Source organism: Gymnogyps californianus, chromosome 4, assembly GCF_018139145.2.
Source record: "Gymnogyps californianus isolate 813 chromosome 4, ASM1813914v2, whole genome shotgun sequence".
Taxonomy (NCBI): domain Eukaryota; kingdom Metazoa; phylum Chordata; class Aves; order Accipitriformes; family Cathartidae; genus Gymnogyps; species Gymnogyps californianus.
The window spans coordinates 59602025-59623903 of NC_059474.1; the positions used below are offsets into that span (position 1 = coordinate 59602025).

At 43.0% G+C, this 21879-nt stretch overlaps 1 protein-coding gene across 2 annotated transcripts in view; it reads right to left on the bottom strand.

The window, feature by feature from the left end:
* ELOVL6 (ELOVL fatty acid elongase 6) overlaps nt 1-21879 on the bottom strand; it is a 78624-nt gene that overhangs the window by 15839 nt on the left and 40906 nt on the right. For both annotated transcript variants that reach the window (XM_050895877.1, XM_050895876.1), the window contains one exon: nt 9971-10102. In XM_050895877.1, coding sequence (XP_050751834.1) covers nt 9971-10102 — 132 coding nt within the window. The remainder of the gene's footprint in view (nt 1-9970; nt 10103-21879) is intronic.

Consider the following 21879-nt stretch of genomic DNA (forward strand, 5'->3'; position numbering starts at 1 on the left):
CTACAGAGTTCAAAATGTGGCACCGTGCTCTGAGCAGCTACTCTGCTCTGGGAAGTCATTGAAAAGGCATTTAAGACACTGGTTTGCATCTCTCTGCTGGATCTTCTTTCAAATATGGTTCCTTTAGAGGGTGACAGAAAATCCCAGGACTGACTCAAAAGCTTGGAAATACACCTAGGCTATGGTCGAGAACGCAGCAGGAACTGTACCAATGCTGTATTAAGTACCATTCCTGTTACATATGCTTGTTACATATTCTCTCTATATAATCCACTGCTCTGAAAAACAGAATTGGGTGCCTCCAAAACATACTTGCACAAATAGTTACCATCTCTGCAAGGCATGAGAATACCAAGAATTTAACAAGCCCCAACAGCAAAACGTTCCTTCTAACGTCTTGCTGCCCAGCTGCTCCTCAGCCTCTCCCCCTGCCCATCTCCTGACCGGGAAGGAGAACAGATGGGTCTTGTGGTTCACCCACAGAGTCCTCCCTTGCCCTCCTTGAAGCTGACGGAGTCTCATTCAGGGTGGAGTCCAAGCCACAGTATTGTTAAAAAAAAAGGTAAGAAAAGGGGGAGATGAGGAATACAATATGCTTTTTTCAGTGCGGTGCTCGCTTATGCTAAAACCTGGTGGTCAGCAGTACTGGAAGGGTTTTATAATGGAGTGCTCTAGCTCTCAGTACCATGTGTGTGAGCAAAAGTTGTGCTGATCTTTGCAATTTTTATCACTCTTTTTGGCAGAAGACTTTTCTTTGCATAAGTTCACGCATACTTTGAGGTTTGGGTTCAGTCCTATCAAAATCCTAAAGCAAAATTTGAAAGAATTCCCCCTCCATCTCTAAAAAAGACCCCCATCACTGAACCAAACACAAGCCCTGCTTTTCAGACCTTTCTACTGTATCTGATCCAGATGTCTCTCTAGCAAGCTTTTCAATGCAAATCATTTGAGTTTTCAGTTGGGACCGAAACCTGAAGCCAGGCCAGCTCAGAGTGATTTAAAAATTGTGCAAATATTTTACATGGCTCTAAGAAATAATATATCATTTGTGCAGGTTTATATACCCATAAGCATATGCATACATGGCTGGGTGGTTATTAGTTTCCCATGTGATAAATTTTGGGGAGGGAAATGAGGTACATTAAAGTGACAGCTCGCTCTGTGGTTTTCAAGTGAGGGCAGATACTGTGCTCCTTGCATCAGTCTTTTTTTTCTCCTCGGCAATAAATCCCTCAATGTGGGGCCACTCCCTTCAGCCCTTCCCTCTTGTCGGCAGATTTCCTAGTCACAACTCACCTGGCTCCCAAAACCATTTCTTTGTCCTTTTTATTGACAAAACTGGAAAGAAAACCAGGCTTAACTTATTTTCTTCCCTCTCCAGGGACCTCATTAAGCATACCCGACCAGTGACATCTCTGCAGGGCTTCGGATCAATGGACACTGTCATCTGGAGATTTTAATCACATTAACACTGCAGCGGAGTAAAATCCATCTGATTCTCCCTTGCTAAAGTGGCAAGCTCAACAATTCTGCCAATTGCTGCAACTACTACTCGGAAGGCTTATTTATATGTGTGGATAAAAATCAATCTACCACAGCTACCGCCTTCCAGTCCCTCCTCACGGAGCCCGAATTCCCTCTCCAGGAAATGCAATTTGATCCCCCAGACCTGCCTTCTTTATGATTGGGATTAGCTACATTCAGACAATCCTGAGGAGCAGAGTACAAAAATAATCAATAAAGCAAAGCTCTGTGAGCCGGTGGAAGAACCTGCACCGCTTATAAAGCATAGCAGAAAAACAAATGCCAGGGCTAAATTCCTTCAAGTAGTCTTTGCAACAGAGGAGAAGATAATTGGTGGAGGTAAAAAGGGTTATACTCGCATGGAGAGTCTTACACAGAGCACTCGGTGGCTATACAAGGCCCACTGGGTTTTGGCAGAGATAAACAAGGAGCAATGGTCAGGCTGAAGGGCAGTTGCACTCAGTCATTGCCCTAGGAACATGAAAGAATAGCATAAGTTGCTTACAGGGACACCCGTGTAACCATACACTGCTGAAAAACGTGTAACTTTTCTTTCAACGAATGAAAAATAATTTTTCAGCTCTACCCACGCATCCCTGCATCTCATCTGACTTCCAAAGAGTCAGTTACAAGCTAATCAATAGTAATTACCTATCATCCGGTCTTGTCCTCCTCAATGTGCTGTTACCTGATGCTGCTCCCTGATTATCTGGCACATGGAGGGCAGGAACTTGCAGGACCAATATTTCTTGATGAAAGCTGTTATTTCTTGAGCAATAACTCACTCTTCCATCACTAAATAATAACTGGACTTTTGTTGCAGCTGAAGATCCCTGGCACCCTGTGAAGGCTGTATACTCAGTGACGTGTTTTTCTGTCAAGAAACCTTTCCTAGTTCTTAGATATTTATTTCAGCAAGTTTGGACTGTGGCTAAATTACTAAAAAGAAAAAAAAAATCAATTTTCAATTTAAGCCCTGTGTTTGGTGCGAAAACTCATAAGAATTAAGGAATCCATCTCAGGATTTCTAAAGTAGCCCACGAGGATTCATAAGCACAGTATACCTCTTAAGCAATCCTTAATGAACGCTTCAGGGGCATTTGCACTTGTTCCTGTGTCGTTACTGAAATTATTCTCAGCATCCAACATTATCTCAAGAAAATTTCAGAAAAACTGTGCATTACAGTGATTTAAATGATAATCTGAAAAAAGTGGCATATCTATTTCTGCAGGATAAATTAAAGATACTTACAGGATCAAATGTATCAAGTTGGTAGAGTAACTGTCATGTATAGCATTGAAATGTATGTATTCAGGAGTTTGAAATTATCCTAGGCAAATAAAGCCAAAAAGTAATAAAGTAAAAGATTTAGCAGAGAATCAAGCCAATCAATGGAGCTAGCCATCATTAAAGCTGTAAAACAGGCAGATAACAAAGTAAGCAAAATCTAAGTTACAGGAAAAGACTAACATTTGACAGAATAAAGAAGGCTTAAAGAAGCTAAAAGTTGTAATACAGCTGTAATGAGCTGCTCAGATCCATAAATTTAATGGCAATTACAGGCCTGGAGCCATTGATCTTCCTTTTTCGCTCTGTCCTCCCTGGGGCAGTACTCCTGCAAGCGTCTAGAGAAGTTCAGATCTCAGGGATTCGCCTACAGTTGGTAAATAATAAATATATTTTATTTATTCAGCAACCTAGGGAAGATGCTGAATGGTACAGGCACGAGGATGCACATTTGTTCAGAAGTTAAACTCGTCGCAAAACGGTGACTTTGCTAAACCGTGACTCGACACGCGTATGCAACCCTGCATGTGAACACTGCTCAGTTTGGCAGTGTTTATTAACACACTTGTCCGCAGACGCAATGTTGGATTTGATAGGTCATGCAAGTTAACACCTCTCAGGGTTTTATTCCCACTGTCTCCAACAAGCACAAGCTGTTGGGGACTTACTAAGAAGAAAATACATGGAGATTTCTGTTCCCCAGGGATTTCTGCATGGGGGAGGACCTTTTACCAGGCACACAAACCAAGTACCGAGGCTGAGTAAAATGCACAAGTGCCGCCACATGGGGACAGACGGGAGGTTTGATTTCTTTTGAATGAATTATCTGTTTTCTCTCTAGTACAGTTCCCTTCTTAAGCCACCAGACAGACGTTCTTTATTCCTCAAATACACTTTTCAGTCTGCTCCCCATTTAAAAGCGAGAGAAAAAGTCTCACTCCCAGGGGGTTCTGCTTTGAGCATGACATTCATGCTGAGTGGTGGCCTACGAGGGCTTCCGTGGGCTGGGACAGGGTGATCTCATGAGAAAGGTATAATTCAAGGTGACAAACTGAGTGTCAACACTCTCATTGATCGTGAGAGTGGGGAGGGAACAGGGGCAAAACGAGCGCAACAGCTGCTTTCCAAATAACGTATTGAATTCACTTTGCTAAGATGTTCGGTTTTCCAGCAATAAAGACAAACAAGCAAGCAAACAGTCAGAGAAGAAAAGGAGAAGTTTTTAAGGAAAGCAGGCCCAGTTTAGCACTGAAAAAAGAGATTTTTATAGGAATTTTTAGCCAGTCCTATCCATATCTCCTGTAAAGTAGCATCACCCAGGTCTCACAGTGAATCCTTGGTTTACTTTTAACTAGGCCTGATTAGGTAAAAACAGTAAAACCAGTTTACATTCAAAATGACCTTGATGGACACAACAGGGTCCACAGCAGTAAGAGCAGAGTGAATGAAGAGGTGAGATCTCAGAAGACGATGGGCACAGCATTTTGTAACATGGCATCAATTACAATTCTGGGAATAAAGGTATTTGTCATGGGATGCTCTTCTTAGAATAAATAAGGTACATATTGGAGATACATCTTCTTGACAGTACTTTATTGCTCTTAGTCTATATATTTTTATCACCTCTACACTGTTTTTTTAATGCCAGCTAGCATTTGTTTTTCAATGTATGAATTCACCCTACATAGTACTGTTTGTATTTTCCTACTGGGATTACAGTTCAGAAAAGAACTTACAGAAAAGAAATTTTTCTTCTTAAACCATTACGCCTCACCCAAGAGATTTTTGTATTCTCTCCAATCATTTTTAATTCCTACTGTTCACCCAACTTTCAAATTTTGCTCCAAAATGGTAATTAAAAAGATGTTTCCAATATCTGTTATATAAGAAAATCAGTACATTAAAAGTAAAAAAAGTACATAAAGATGAACATGGTCCTATAGAAATAAATTGTTAAGTAGGTATATATTAAGCATTTTACTAATTTGGGTTCTGAGAAATATCCTACCGAGAATATGCATTAATGCTTTTTATAGGGAATGTTTCACATGGAATTCACTTGCTTTTAAATTTATAAAAGAGAAGATTATTGATTCCCCTTAAATGCTGCTTCTTAATTTTAATGTTATTTGGCAACTATTGCTCTTTTCAGTAATTCATTTTCTCTTTGAACATACTGTCAGGACCTTTATAAAATTTCGGAGTATTTTAAGATTTTGATGGGTTGCTCAGCAACATATGAAATTAAGTTGTGTTTTAATCTCCACGGCAAGTATCTGTGAATGGCAGCTCTGGAGATAGGACGTAAATTTGAATCATCTTTCATCAATTTTCCTACTTCTAAGCATGATAACTAGAATGTATTTCAGAGTCACAAATCCAAGCAATTGAAATCCCTTCTTTAAACTTATGTTTAGCATTTTCCATTCAGTTCAGCTCAGGACTGAGTTCCTCACATAAAGACGTGTTTCGGACTGCCTTGTCAGAAGCCCGCTGCAGAACAAGTGCAAATCCTTCTATAAAATGCTGCTGTGCTTGCAGCAACAAATCAATTACACCAGTCTCATAAAAGCAAAGTGAGTCACCTTCTTCCAGTGAGCCTTTTTCGTTTTGTCTTTCAAATATAAGACCTGTGGCTGTTGGGATACTTTGCTTTTGAGGCTCCGGTTAGCTTCGTGGCAAGCACCTAGTGACCTTTCAGCTACGTTCGATACCATTTCTACTACTTTGAGAGAAAGTGTTTCCCAGGAAGAAAGACATTTGGAAACCCTGTATTGACATCAACTGATTTCCACCACTGCTACAAAGCATAGCTGAATTTGGATTAGAATCTAAGTGATCTCAAGTGATGATAATAGCATTATGGTTGTGCAGTTTGGCTAGACAAAAAGAAATCCCTCCTCTCACTGCACCAGTCATGGTCAGGCTTAGCCTCTGCCTACAAATGATTCAATCATGTTGGACGTTTTAGCTTCTTCGTCTCCTGTATTGACGTGACAGTATTCCCTAGCAAAGACAACCTTTTACTATTATCAGTTAGTGCCTTGACCCTGAGACTTCTGTTGGCAGCCCCTTAAGGATGGAGAGCAAGTGAAAATGGTGCCATGCTGCTGTCTTGTGTGAAGACGAGGCGATCAAATACATGTTTAAGCTCCTTGATAGTGATGCTATCCATACAGAGACTCTACGGCCTATAAAAGGAATTACAAAAATCCAGCTGAGATGTAAGGAAAACATGAATTAATGACTTTGTATTCTTCCGTGAGAGTCCTGGTCTCAGCTTTGCTGATTCCTAGAGATGCCAGCATGACACTTTTGATATACTCCAAGTAAAAAATTCAATGAATGACTCTAACTTTATGTTCGAAGTGGCATGAATATAAAACTGGCAACTCAGATTCGATGTGTTTTTGCAGATTTTTAACCCCAGGAAATATTCAGAAATACAGGGCTGACTGTCACTTTGATGTGTAGGTAAATCAGCAACAGTTTCCTTGGGGGTCTTATGAGACTGAAGAATGAACTTTTGTGTCAGCTTCCTAACAGTGGGTTCCCGTTGACACAGAGCAGCACAGAGCTGCTCTCCCAGGACCTCAGCACATAACCAGGCTGGGCAAAAACATTTAATTAAAGTGTAGAAAACAAAACAAAACAAAAGACTGAAACATTTCATACAACAATAAATCTTCACTGCTTGAAATGAGTCAACAAACCTGCTAGGGAGAAAAAAAAAACCCAACCCAACAACCCAAGAAAAATATCCCAAACTAATTTCTCAGCAAAAGATTTCAGAAGATCATGTTTTCACAGTGGTTTCCAAGTGAAAAGCAAGATTTACTGTCATTGCTCCTACAGAAGTTTTCACTGAGAAGTGGTAACCTTATTCCAGAGACAAAATGTTCAGAACTAGTCGATGCTTCCAAAGGGAAATAAAGCTGCTTTTCTGCCTCAGAAATCCTGCTGGCTGCCAGTGTTGACACAGAACTCACTCTTGACCGAGCTCCTGAATGCTTAGCAAGCTCAGTAGGGTGGTGTAGTTGTTTTGTTTATTTATAAGCATGGCAAGTTTCCTACTGTAGCTGCTACCACATTTAAATGATCTTGGCAAGAGCTAGGCGTACGGGATACATTCTGAAGAAGGACCATGTCATTGCCTGGCAGGCAGTTTCCTTTTTTTTTAAGCCCAAAACACATCTTTCCAGCCTCTGCTAAGTGGTACTATTTCTGGGGATATTTGAAGCAGGTAAAATGGTAGGAGTGCTAGAAGGGAGATAAACAAGGACTCTGGAAAAAAGCCTCATACTGACCTTGAGGCAGAATACTGAGGGCTCTCCAGGCAGCTTTTTCTTCCTCAGTACAACCACTCACGGCAGACAAATATACTACTTAGAATTTCTGCAAGGTATCTTAAAAGTCATAGCATTTTAGCATCCCAGAAAGCCAAAGAGGAAGTCTTTTTAAAGTTAAGGAGCATTCTCCTGGATCCACAGTAAGTCCACAGGCAGAACATCGGCATCTAAATCTATCTGAATTGACCTTCAGAGAAAGCAGAAATGTCTTTCAGGCCAAGCATATGTAAATGAAACACCTAGTTATGTGAGGAGACAGAAAAAAAAGATATGAATATTCTGCATGTCCTCTGTTTTCCAGACAAGGTCAAGGGTTTTTGTGTTTGGGTTGGTTTTGTACAGGATTGCATGTTACTATGGAAGCTACAGAAGTTTCATGCTCTGTCTTCCTGCAAACACTTTGGGTCATTTTTCCCCCTCCCTACTTCACTCTTCTGCATACTACTCAGTGCTTCAGAAGAGCAAAGCTTTCTAAGCATAGCCATATAATTTTCATAACCAGCTGGTCCCCACTAGCAAATCCAGCAGCTTAAATGCTCAGTGCTTCTGTGTAGTCCAAACATCTCACACCCGTGTTCATCCCTCCCCTCTCCACCCTGCTGTCTCATTTCCTGATGTGCAGATGAAAGGGTGAGTTCTGCAGTGCTGGGGGGAAGACTTGTCCCTGAGCGGTGCTATTTGAGCTGATGGAGGAAGCAAACCCTGCAGTGGTGAATCCCTCTCAAACTGCGCCCTTCTGGCCACTGCTTCTCATCTGCACGAGTAGAGTTCACCTCAAGTGTCTGCACTGTGGTTTACAGCAAGAGGTGGTCTCTGTGACAGGTTCATCCTGGCAACTTCTGGCATCAAAAACATGAAGTCCACATTTTAGATTTCACCCAGCATCACTCAGCAGCTCATGCTGGCCATGCGTTAGCTACTTCATATGATTATGATGGGAAACTCCAATTAGCAAGTAACGAACATGTTGATTTCAAAGTCCATCTAGACAGCACTTTCACAGTGTAGTGTATATTCTTGCTATTCGTTGATCGGTGCATTGCTTATGATTTTCGGAGGAAATTAATGAGTGAAATTGCTTAAAAGCCCCACACTGTGAATGTCAGCCACAGACCCATCTCAAAATAATGTGATTTTAAAATTCATCCTAGACACCTTCTGCAAAGGATGGTTCTGAAATCATGCTTCCCCCCTCGGATTGGGAATTAAACTACAAATGATTTGCGTAAGTCAGCTAGTTTCTAGTGTCTATATTCAATAAGAAAGTGTAATTGGAATATGCATTCTGGGATCCTGCTGACTACAAATCACTTTACAAACTGATCCACAAATGACATGCCATCTAGGAACCAATTCAACAGCTGCTGAAATTCAGCTATTTCTGGAACAAATGACAACAACTGCTTACAGGACCCTAACAGCAAAACTATGTTAGACACACAGCCAGAAGTACAGCGCCAAATGCAACCAGATGAAAATTCTCACAGTGTTAGAGCTAGCTCTCAAAGTTATCCACACCGCTCAAAGTTTTGTCTGCACTAGGATATTTTTTTTTAAAGGTATTGATGAATATTAAAATCAAGCCAACATAAAGTTCTTCTGTTAGCATGTCCTAGCTGGATGAGACAACTTAGAAATACAATTTATTTTCCCCTGTCAGAGTTTTAGAAAGCGTCACTGTGATAGAACAATTTTGGAGGAAAAAAGGAAAAGCCACAAAGGAAAGCAAACTTCTCCATTCCTGCTTTATTTTACTCTGTAGAAACTCTTCGCTCAAACTATTCCCATCCTGTGAAAAATCATGCACCATTCACAGCTGCTCAGGAAGCAAACCTGTTTTATGTACTTGTGAACTAATATAATCAGTAATTATTATATTGATATTATAAAAAGATACAGGTATCAGTGTTTGATAATGGTTTGCAAATGGTTTCTATGCTGTTGAGTGAATTATAACTTACACTCCCAATAGACACTGAAATGAAGGATAATCTTCAGGTCTTCTGTGTACTGTTATTAGTAAATTGTACCAAAAGTTTGTGTGTTTGCAAGGGCTATTTTTATAAGCATTTGTTCATTTGTTTGTGTATCTTCAGCCTCATTAAAAATTAGCATATTAAGCAGATAAAGTGGAATTCAGGTTGGTCAGTTTTACTCCTGACTTCAGCAACTATCAAGAATCTCAACCTGACTTTCCCCGTACTCAATGATACAGAGTCAGCACACAGCTAGAGAGATGTGCATCACTAAAAAACAGCCTTTCCCTGTGGAGCCACCCTTTTGCTACATTCACAAGCTCTTTGCGATGGAATAACCAGAAGCCAGATTCTGATTTCAATTTCAGTGGTCTAATTTACCAGTCATCAAAGCAGTGACTTTAGGTTTACCTCACTGTAATGGAGATCAGAGTCTTGACTAAATATTCCATATATGCACCCATATAAACGTATTACTAACTAGTAAGTGAGAACAAGACTAACATCTTAATGTTTATTTCCATTTGTAGCTTGCATGGTACATTTATTGCAATGATAAGCGCTTTTTCTCGTGTCCTCACTTTATTTTCACCATTGTTCTTCAAGAGGATTATTGATTTCTCTCCTCTTCAAACGCCATACGATCTGGCAAGTCAAAGGGAATCATTTCAATGGTGAGGAGTGGATCAGGACATAACCCGGAATAGCAGAACTAAAGAAATGCCATTTCTGGGTGAGCTTGTTGTCGCATTAGCAGTGCTGTTGTATGTGAAGAACCCCAAACCCTCTTCATGGACTACTGTCAAAGGCAGTTGGTGTGAAGAAATGCCTACCTGAAGACGGCAAGGCTCAGCGACCAGAGCACTAGCGGTTTCCTCAGTTCAAATTTTGCTCGTTTGTTCATTAGGTGCCGACCACCAAATATAAAGGCAGCATACAGAGCTGAAAATAGGAATGATTTCTTCCTGCAAAACAAAATCAAAAACACCTGTCAAGTATTGAATTAGTATTAGATACACAGCAGAGTCACATCAGGGCGTAACTGCCGAGGGCTTGTACATTTCCTTGAAAGGAAACTCTTTTGAAGACGCTCCTGCAGCCCAGCTGAGATTATCGTTAGGGTATGAACCTACATGCCTGCACATAGGGCCAGGTCCAGATGCAGGCAAAACTGACCCTGGGGAAGTTCTGAAAAAGGACAGCCAAATTTGGCTCCCATTCTTCCCCAGTTTCTGAAGACTGAGCTCCTGTGAGGATATTGCAGAGCCCAGACACACTTCTGCAAGCACAACACGGTTGATACTTGAACCAGCTGATCACGTTTTGTGGCTCATTTATCTTTTTCATATCAATTTTTGTTTCCTGCAGGCTCCTTGCTACCTGGCAATTTAGCTTCCCATTGTTTCCTCCAAGAAGACACTTAAAGATCTTGAGCACTGCAACACAAAATGAAGAGCCTCATGAAAAGCGGAGAACCAGCAAGGAGAGGTCAATAGCCCCATTAAGCAGTGACCATGCTGGGTGGCATCACCCTGCTGCACATGCCCTGCCTGTGAGTGCTGGTTCAGGAAATCCAGTGAATTTGCTGAAAGGTCAAGCAGGGCTCTGTTAAGGAACTTCAATGTTACTCTTAGAATTGCAAGTTTTATTTTTAAAACTGCCTGATAGTAGTCCAGCCAGCAATAATCAGCAAACATTTGAACTCTGCTGCTATAACTCATTGTAAATCAACCATTAGAGGTCAAAAATAGATTCAGCCTGGGATTCCTTCCCACACAGCACAATATTACACTAAGACTTAATGATGTACAGCATTAATGGTGGCCTAACTGGATGGGCGTATATTTAGGAACAGATTTTTTTCTACAAAATCTATAATTATATTCACAAATATCAGTGGACTATGACTTTGCAGCAAGAGGTGTTGGTCCTTTTTGGACCCCAAAAAAGAAAGACAAACACTCTCAAGAAAGGTAACTACTTCATTAATATCCCACAAAAGCTGGCAGCAAACTACAAGATCTTACGTTCTTTCTGACGCTGGAACCCTGAGATGATGCAGCATCAGACAGACCTGCGATCACGGCATGGCATGCTGCTCAGACTTCCAGTTGTGGGCGAGGTTCACCCGCATTGTGGTCTTTAGAGTTTTTATAGGATTTTCAATTGGATGTTTATATGAAAGTATGTTGCTTCACCTCAAGATAAAGACAAGAACATGCTCACTGGTGCCAAGTAGGTGCCACCTGCAGGCTCTTCCATTATGATTAGCCGGCTGAGGGTACCCCATGGCAAGGGATATGGGCAGCACAGCATGGTCCTGAAGGCCAAGCAATACGTGCAGCACAGTATGGCACAGCACAGCGCGTCTGTGCCTGCTCAAGGCAACTGGTACATGGATCACAAGATCCTCGATGGACACGGGTCTTCCCGTGTGGTCCACGAAAACTAAGAAAAGCTGTAGCAGCACATCTGATTAGAAGTATGAAGAAAGCACATGCAGCCGTCACTGGAGATAAATGAGTTTTGTATGAGTTTGAAAGCTAAGTAAAAGCAAAGTCCAAAGAGACAGAGGCATATCAGTATGTGTGCAGTAGCATGCCATTTTCTGCCCACTTAGAAACTCCTCTGTTTCTATTGACATGTTTATAGCTCTGTGTTGCAAAACATGGGTAACTGCATGAAAATTCAACTGGTGCTCTGCACTGAGAAGGGAGAACCCAGTGCCTGCAGTCCCCTGGGTGAGCTTTAGCATCCGCGCTGGCAACAAGCCCCAGGAAGACCAGGATGACCACAGAGCCAGCGCCCTCTCATCTTGCGCATTGAGACGGTCTAACTGCCATGGCAATGTTTATCACAACCGGGTTTTGAAAATCACAAAGCCAAGGCCCTTATTCATCTCATAATAAAGAAAAAAGCATTCATTTTCACTTCTATGGTCTTGAATTTCACAGTCAGGGAAGGGGCAGAATTACCACATTTGATAGCATGATTGCAGTTTAGCTTGGCTGGAGGTCAGTAAATATTTGTTAACCAGTCTGGATAGTGATGAACCACCTCAAACTTGCTCATACCGAACCACCTAACTGTTAAGACAAGATTTATGGGTTATGGGACAGGAGCAGGCTCTCAGCGTGAGGTTGGACTGCGTTCCCATCTCCTCCCCTCTGCAGCCTCTTCAGCAGCGGTGTGCAGAGCAGCCCATCACCAACCTGGGCGTGGGCGAGGGAAGGCAGAGGGAACGTGATGGGCTGTACCACAGTCTGCAGTGCTGTCCTGGCTGCCCCAGGGCATCGGGAGAGACGTCCGCTCTGCAAACTTCTGCCCTTTCAATCCCACTAAAGTCTGTGCTTACAGTGCTCAGCGCAGACAGACAGCAATGCACACAGCGAGCTATGGAGATAGGCATACACACGTACGGCCACTCAAGCCAGGTCACGTGCAGGAGCCCCACAGGAGGGACCCTGCAGCCCCACGCCACAAGGGAGGTGCAAACCCCCCACCTCACGGCACTGCAGTGGGAGTCCCTCACGCCAGAAGCAGGAAAGGTCTGTCTTGCTCTGGTCCATGCATGGAGACCCAAAGCAGTCGAGAGCACTGCAGGATGACATCTCGGTGCAGGGGAAAAGACTGCAACACAGTGCTGCCATGCAGCTGCCAACAGGACGCGGGCTACGTGGGCTGGCACGGGAGGAAGTCAGGATTTAAGAGCAGTAGCTAGAGATACTTTGCGGGAAGGCAGGCAGGCAGGAAGCAGTTCAGTTCTGGATCAAATACAGCCAAGACTTCAAAGTAATGGTTCGACATCAGTTCCAATTCAAGAAAAAAAGACCAGTCTGAATGAGTTAGCAGCTCAGGTCTGTGCTCTGTTTGACTCCTTTCTTCCTGGGCAAGATACTCTATATATTTACACCAATTAACATTTTGTTTTGCTTCTTATTACTGAAACTATTTTTTGTGAGTTCAGTCAATACATTAAGGTCAATAGTTACATTATACTAATTAGAACAGATAAATTTTACGTCACTTTTAACAGCTTTGTAATGAGTTCAGCATTATTTGCAATGATGGTAAATGGTATTCCCGCAGTATACAGCTTTGTATTGGCCGTGGCAGACACAAGAAGATTTGACTGCATGCACGATGTGAACTGCAGAGAGCAGCTGTAAGCAGTTTCAGACAAGGAGGGATGCAGTAGTATTATCTGCTATCAGAGGTAAGCACAATACTGAATAATGATTAGGCTGACTTTGAAATCATCTCTCTGTTTTGACACCTGCTGACAACTTTTGACAACTTTTTGCATCCAAAGGACTTTGAATTTTCCCCTCTTTGCAGCATAACAATGGTTAAAAGGACTGGGTAGTCCAGGTGATACAAAGGGGTTGCAGAGGTATGTACTCTTAAGATAATCTGTTTAACTGCATTAGACTGGTATTAACCAGCTTTCTAACAGTGTTTTTATGACGGATTTTCCTGAAGCATTCATGACTACAGTCTGGTTCCCGGGCTGGTAACACAAAGCAATGACAATCTGACAGCATTCAGTTATATCTGATATGGTGTCATGGTTTAACCCCAGCTGGCAACTAAGCACCACGCAGCTGCTCACTCACTCCCCCCATCCAGTGGCATGGGGGAGAGAATCAAAAAAAAAAACCTTGTGGGCTGAGATAAAGACAGTTTAATAGGACAGAAAGGAAGGAAAATAATGATGATGATGATAATAATAATAATATGACAGTAATAATACTGAAAGAATTAGAATATACAAAACAAGTGATGCACAATGCAATTGCTCGCCACTCGCCGACCGATGCCCAGTTAGTTCCTGAGCAGTGATCTGCCCCTCCCGGCCAGCTCCCCCAGTTTATATACTGGGCATGATGTCATATGGTATGGAATATTCCTTTGGCCAGTCTGGGTCAGCTGTCCTGGCTGTGTCCCCTCCCAGCTTCTTGTGCCCCTCCAGCCTTCTTGCTGGCTGGGCATGAGAAGCTGAAAAATCCGTGACTTAGTATAAATGCTACTTAGCAACAACTAAAAACATCAGTGTGTTACCAACATTATTCTCATACTAAATCCAAACCATAACACTATACCAGCTACTAGGAAGAAAATTAACTCTATCCCAGCTGAAACCAGGACATATGGTTTTAGCCAAAGGAGGCTAATATCAAATGAGCATTTTTAAAGACAGAGTTTTGGAGTTGTTCTGGAGCACTGTAACTTTTCATTACTATTATCTGAAGAGAAACTAAATAGAGCAGAACGATGACAAAAAATTAACCATGAAACTAAAAAAATAAAAAATCCCCCAAAGTAATTCAGTAGCAGACGCGCATCCAATAACTTCAACGTTAGCACATTCATATGTTTGTCTTCAATTCTGTTCTGCAGGGTAACACAGTAGACATAAAGACAGGGCTGCCAAATCCTCCACATTTTTCTGGCATTTCTGTTTCTCACAGTTGTCTCCCACCTTCCTACATTTTCAGACTTCAGGGACTAAGTACTGTCTCTACTGAATACAACTCCATGTTTCCCCGTCGAAAGTTGCCAGCTCTTTCCCCCAAAAGGGAGGCAGGAGAATTTTCTGGAGAACCTATAAAATGCTCTGCTCGGGCTGGGTATTACTACAAGAAGGGGAGGCAAGAGTTTGGGGCTACAGGCTGATGATGTGAGGCAGATCTTCCAGGATGCTAGCACAGAGGTCGCTGTATCACGAGGCAAGGGGACAGGCAGAAGCCGCCGACACGATGGGAGAAACAGAAGAGAAAGGATGAATGGCAAGCATGGCAGCAAATGAGGGGAGCTGGCAGCCAAGAGATGGACGTGAAGCTGAGACAGCATGGAAGGGAAGGAGGCTTGAAGTCCCTTCTCTGCTGAAGCCCCTGGAGGGATGCTTCTTGCACCCATGGGCACACCAACGGGGTCAGGCTACCCACACTGAACACAGAGCTTCAGTCACTCTCCTGCAAAAATCCTACAACAGGGACAGGTGGTATTATCATCCCCTGGACCACAGCCCATGGGTTCTGCTTGTCCCTCTGCACTATGTAAACCATAGGCAGGTGACGTGTTTTATCAAGGATGGATGAAGGTTTGGGCACTGATGTGCTTTTTAGAAGCTGAAATCCCTTATTAGGTCTGCTCTATGGCAGATGAATGGAGACAGGAAAGAAAAAAAGGAAAAGAAGTATAACTGAGAAGAGGGAGGCAGAAACTGGGGCTGATAAAGGAAGACAGAGGACATGCACCCCACCAGGAACAAAGCTTCTCCTCATTTGCAGCCAGGGAGTCCCACTCAGGAAAGCCCACTCAGGCACCAAGGAGCAACAGATCAGCCATCCAGCCTCATGCAGGAAAACACAACACGGAAGGGGGCAGCAAATAATCCAAAGAGGAAAGCAACGGTAAACAGACAGCTAAGGAGTAAGAAATCCTGACTCCCCCAGAAGTACATTATTTATAAAATACTGAAAGTATAAGAATTACCACAGTATTCTAAAATAAGGGGCCAAAGCCTGAGGGTAAGCCTCAAGCGCAGCAGCGTGAGACATCCCGGCGTCTCTGATGCAAAGTGAAATAGTCCTGAATATTGCAGTGCTGCTGAAGGAGGTGGTTTCAGCCCATATGCACTGTTGTCATTTTTTCCCCTGAAAATAGCAGCCTGAGTCATTATTGTAGAGTCCTCTGATGCTAATGAGTAAACTGAAACAGATATAGATATGTGCTATAAAATTTTATATTTCCATAGGATTTTCTTTAATCATTAAGGAAAATCCTTACAGAAATGCACAAAGGTCAAGCTTATCACAGATCTTTTAACTATCCTCTATCATGTAATACAGAATTATCCTCATAACAGCATTCAGTAGGGGAGTAGTAAAATGAAGCAGTGTTAGCCCCTTCTATTTACATTCTATAGGGTTTTAAAAACTTTTTTTTTATCAAAATGTATTTACTTAGCACAGGCAGAGCTCATTCTTAAATTCATTACCACTTCTTCATATGCTGTAAAGGCAGCACAACAGGTAAAAAAAAACCATTGCAGTTGCCAGAGCAGAGTGCTTCTGGCAAGTAAACAGGCAATTTCAGGCTCCCGATGTTTTTCTTTCGGCCTTCTTCATCACCATTTTATTGACTTAAAAAAATAGATTTTATCGGGGGGGGGGGGGGGGGAAGATGCTCGGTAAGATGAAAGACAAGGAACTTTTCTTACCGGTTTCTCCCAGCTTTCAACAGAAAACAACAACCACTTGTGTTTATAATTGAAACTCCTAACTTGAGAGTCTAATTAAAGTGCTTTAACCTGAACCAGTGTAAATCACACAGCATACGCATGTCCACGGCTCACAAGCAGTGGCTGGTAGCCTTGGCAAAGTTACTTTCCCTCTGGTGCTTATTTAAAAATCACACATTCTGTATGTATAAAAAAGGGTGTGAAAATGCTTCTCAGTCTCTCAGTGTTTCTAACTCAGAAATACTGTCAAAGCAAACCTTTCTCTCTCTGTTCCCAGATATAATTTTGACTGAACCAGCAAGAAAAGATCCATGGATCAGAACCAGCAAGAAAAGATGTGTGGATATGTCAGATCTGCATAGGAAAATATAACCTGTACTCCTGGCTTTGGTTTGAGTTTCTGCACCTGTTTCCCATTGACCGTACCAGCCTTAATAATGAAGAGAGATAACATGCAGAAGAGGAAGACCTGTCTGATACACACATGCCAACACAGTCTGATTTATTTCTACAGCTCAATATCCTTTGACATTTATATTTAGAGCAGCAACGACGGCAGTCACACACACAGGTAGGTGACTCACTGATGATGGTCTTTGACGTAACAGGCTATCAGAGAACAAATGCGGACGTATCTCATACCAATCATCTGATCCCTTCATTTCTAAAGCCTGCCTCTCAAAAGACCATTTCGGCCTCCTTGTGACAGGTACTGTCGGATACGCAGGTCTGTGCCCCCCCCAAGGCCGGGGCAGTTCCCCAGGCACCCCTCTCCCTGCTGGGAGCAAAGGAAGAGGAGTCAGGGCCCCAGGAACACAGCCTGGCCAGGGACTGCTATTCCCCCACATCTGCCTTTTCTCTGGAGTCCTGTTCCCATCACCCAATTCATGTCATTACTGACAGACAGTACCTGTATCATTGGCCCAACTCCTTAACCCACAGCAAGGAAGGAAACATGGTGCTGGGAGGCTGCCAAAGGGACTGCTGCGGGAACCGTCCCGAGCTCGACTCAGCTGAAAAGGATGGAGAAGGACTTGCGTGTGCACTCCTTGCTCCACGAGTACTAACAGCTGAGCCGAGGCATAGCCTGAAGCCCAGGTCCCCCATTGCCCAGGTCGGAGCAGGAAGGGTGAGAGCTGCAGAGCCAGCTACCACTGAAGAGTAGAGCAACTATTTTTTTGCCGCGTATCACCAGGTCACAGCCCGCTGTGGTCTAGCCGGAGGCCTGGCTGGAGACAGCCCCAGTTCCCCACCAGCCAACCTGAGGACAAGGGGCTGTGCCCACCCGAGCCTCCCCCCGCATCACATTCAGTCAGACCCAGGAGCAGGAAAGCACTCCCAGGTCATGCTGTTGGCAGGGCAGGCAACAGCCCTAAAATTACAGAGAGGAGAAACAAGGGCACGGCAGTGTGGAGGCACAGGGGAACGTGGCTTATGTCCTGCACCTCCCTGATGGTTGCATTTGTTTTGTTGCAATGTGTTTGCCAGTAGTTTGTCACATTCATGCTTGTAGAATATATGTATTACACAGTATTAGCCATAAAGTGTGCAGCTAGGGACGAAAACACCAGCAGCAAATTTTTCTTGCTTTCCCTTTGTAGTGGGAAAATGTAAGAGAAGTGTAAGGGTAAGAAAACGAAGCTAAAATTCAGGGATAATTTTTTTTTCAGATAGAAGAGGCAAACTCAGCTCTGAAGTATATGAAGTCCCTTGTTCTTTATAAGCCTCATATGAGCTTACTGGAACAAACCATAAACCGTTAAAAACTCATAAGCTACAATCCCAAATATAAGCAACATCATAAGAGAAAATTACCCCTCAAATGGAAAGCACTTCAGAAAAAAACCAAAACAATCTCCAAAACTTTGGGTTTTGAAACCAGCTTGCCAAAATTTTGTTATCACTGAAGGCAAATCAGCTTCACCTCTGGCTCTGCCCCAGATTTCCTCCACTTTCAAATTATGCTTTGAATGGGGACCAACCCAGTGGAGACGGCAGGTGATAGTGTGCTCGCAGTGACAGCAGCCATCCCTGAGTTTCCATCTCGCACAGACAGCAGTGGAAGTTGCAGCCTGGTGGGCCGGATTGCCGGGGTGAGCCCCATTGTACCCTCCTACCCAGCTGGTGTCCCAGGTGACACTGTTCAGCCTGCACCGAAGCCTGTGTCACCCCATCTTCAATGCCTCCCACTCCTCCCCAGGGATGGGCCAGCATCTGACCTCACTGTTACTGATACTGATCATAAGTAACAACCATTTCTGCACAAACGCCCCCAAGATTTACATCACCAGAGTGAAGAATTGAATCTAGCCCCAGAAGAATCATAGGAGCCTACTAGCATAATGATGACCATCCCTGTCCCTGTTAAGAGTCTTCATAGGAGGCCAGTGTAGTCAGAGAAACTCCTCTACTGGGAGCCTCTGCCAAATCCATCTGTATCACTCTGACAACATGCCTAGTTCTTATTACAAAGACTTGGGGTTACAACAGGTGACAAAGTAGGGTGTCCTGGTGTCCCCTTGGACCCATCATGGGTTTCTCCAGGCTCTGCTGGGGCTTTTAGGCAGTTGGTGGAGAGACGGCAGACAGCAGTGACCTAATGTAGGTCACGGGCACTGCAGTTCTGCTGAAAAGCTACACTACTTTAACTTGTAATTTCATCAACGTAAATTTAAACCTCTAGCCTCCACAGTAAAAACCTGGAGCTAGTAAACACAAATGCAACTGAACTTGGGGACTACTAACCTACATCTCTCCCAGATGAAGTCATTCTGTTTGTACCGACGTCTCACCTGAAAGCAGTTAATGAAGATGCTAGTGGAGGTATGTCATATAGACATAGCATGAAAATAACTAGATCTCCATACTGCTTTACTCATTTGATCTGCTTTATCTGATCAAATCAATCAGTGGTTATGACATTTAATAAGTTTACACTTAAAGGAGTACATCAACATAAGGCCTTCAGATCCAGGAAGATCCCTGAAGCAACTCACAAATGTTATTTATATAGACAAGTGCTGCTTTTTTCACTTCTTTGGGGATAGATATTTATTTATTTGACAGGACACAACACAACACTACAAGTAACACATCAATAAGAATACTTTACTAAAGCTACCTTTGCCCCTGCGTCTGCAGGGAAGCCTATGCACCACAGTGGCATGGTCAGGTCTCTCTACCATTGCACATGCAATTTGTAAACAGTCTTGGAAATAATGTCTGTTGGATTTCAAAAAATATTTAAGCAGGAGAAAAGCAGTCAGTCAAAATGAAACATGGAAAATACAGGGACTGCAAGCAAGCAGTGTGTTGTTTTTCTATATATCTGTCCTAAAAGACATTCCAGCAGACGTTGCTCCCTTCCAGCCTTCTGCAATACGACCTCAGAAAACGATGTTGCTGCAACTGCCGGTGGATTGCAAAACACAAACAAACGAAAAACGGTCTGATTTTCCCGAGAGCGTTCCCAGCCAAAAAAGACATGCAAGATTCTCTCATGGAGCAGAGTGCAACTTCAGAAACAGGGCAGCCACAAGTCAGGTACAAATAAGCCCTTACAGCTAGGGCTTGGTGACCACGTTATGGAAAGGATTGCTTCGTAACTCTTTCAGTGCTGGAAAACATTAAATTATCCTGGAGGAAACCAAACTGAGGGGATGTCTGAAAAGCATAATAAATTAGAATATACACATACCACCGTTCTCCCCATCTAAAGACCTAAAACCATATAGACAGATCGGATCAAGCCAGCAATGCCATTCTGTGGCCTAGGCCTGATTAAAAGGGGATACTGGTACCAGTGACATTGCAGTAATGGAACTGTGGAATAAAATGTCTTCCTTTCAAACCCTGTAAATGCTCACATGCCCTGTAGAAGAGAAGGGAGCTAATGGAACTCATAAAAAAGGACATTTTGGTAGAGAAACAAATGAAAAAATATTTTCTAGCATCCCTTAGTGAAGAAAAATCAGGTCATCTGGAGAACAACTGCCTGCTCTGACTGGTCCCGCAGTACTTTTTGATACATGATGTCAAGGACTGCTTGATGTATCTAATAAAATCTTCAAGGACATCTGATCTTTGCCTAGTGCTGAGAGATCAAGTGACAAAGGATGCTAATGGAAACGCTGCAGCGAACCTGGACCTAACTCTTGACTGATGGGAAACTAGCAAAATCCAGAAAAAAAAAAGGGGCAATCCTGCCATAATCTTTTCAACCACCTCTCTAAAACAAAGAGTCCTGCCAAACAGCCATTTTCCTTCTTAATCAAGTGGGAAGCAGGTCAGAACAAATACAAAGGTGTTTCAGCAGTGCTCGAAACTTGCAACAGGGAGCAGTTTGGAGTAGCTAGGAGGCAGGTTTACATCCTGCTACCCCCTTACAACACGATGCTTTGCAGCTTGTCCAGCACGTCCACCAGCAGAGAAGGCAGCCCTATGCATTAGCTGGCTTTGTTATCATTATCAAATGGCATTTTCATGAACTAAACTTCGCCACTACTTACGTAAGAATTTTATGCTCTTCCTTCCCAGTGGAGGCTTCAGTCCCCAGACTAATCTGCTAATAAATTTCCCAGTACTTTCAATCTGTCATGATTCCCATGTCATTGACCATGACCTATAGCTTCTTCGTTAAATCCAGAATCGCTTTACTTGAAATCAGTCAAGGCGGTACCTTTAAAGCAGACCCTTTCAAAGATGAAGGAAGAGGTAAACTGGCCTGAATCCAACTGAAATTTTTTGAGGCGAGAACGTAAAACACCGTCAGAAATACTGCGAGCGATAAACCAATAGAAGTAATTTTCTAATTATTGTCAGTTTTCAGGATCCGATGCGGAGAAAATTTAAGAGGCAGGATAACATTCCTAAACCTGTAGCAGAAATGAAGATGGGACAGAGGAACGTAGCAAACACTGTACAATCACCCGTTCCTCAACTAAATATCACAGCCCAGCTTTTTTTTGTGCGTTTCCTACAGACATCCCACTTGCAGTCCTGAACCAGCCCGAAACAATCGGAATAAACCAGCAGGAGTGGCACAAGGCAGTACAAAGTACACGGCATTAATATAGCTTATCTCTATCCTGTCAGCAATATGTTTGTGACAGCTTGTTCTGGCTTTCCATCTCTGCCTACAGCTTCACGCTTGGCACAGGCACCCTCGTCTCTCTCGAGAGGTGGCAGGACCCGCCAGCTCTCCCGAACTAAAGAGTCTGGGTCTTTCTTTTTGCTTCCAGCCGCGAGGGCTCCGCTGACTGCATCCTGTCCTTAGCCACCCCCTCACCTAATTAGATGGGATACTAAACTGCTTAGCAGTATTTCACTTTCCATCGTGGTATAAAGAGCCCAGGTTACTAAAGGATTAGCAAGTATAACATTTAAGTGTTATATATACACAGAGAGTTGCCTGTCCTAGTCTCTGCTAAATCTTGGTCACAGGGGACCTGTTAAAAGATAGGAGATGCCAAAAGGAAAGAAACCACGGACAACCAA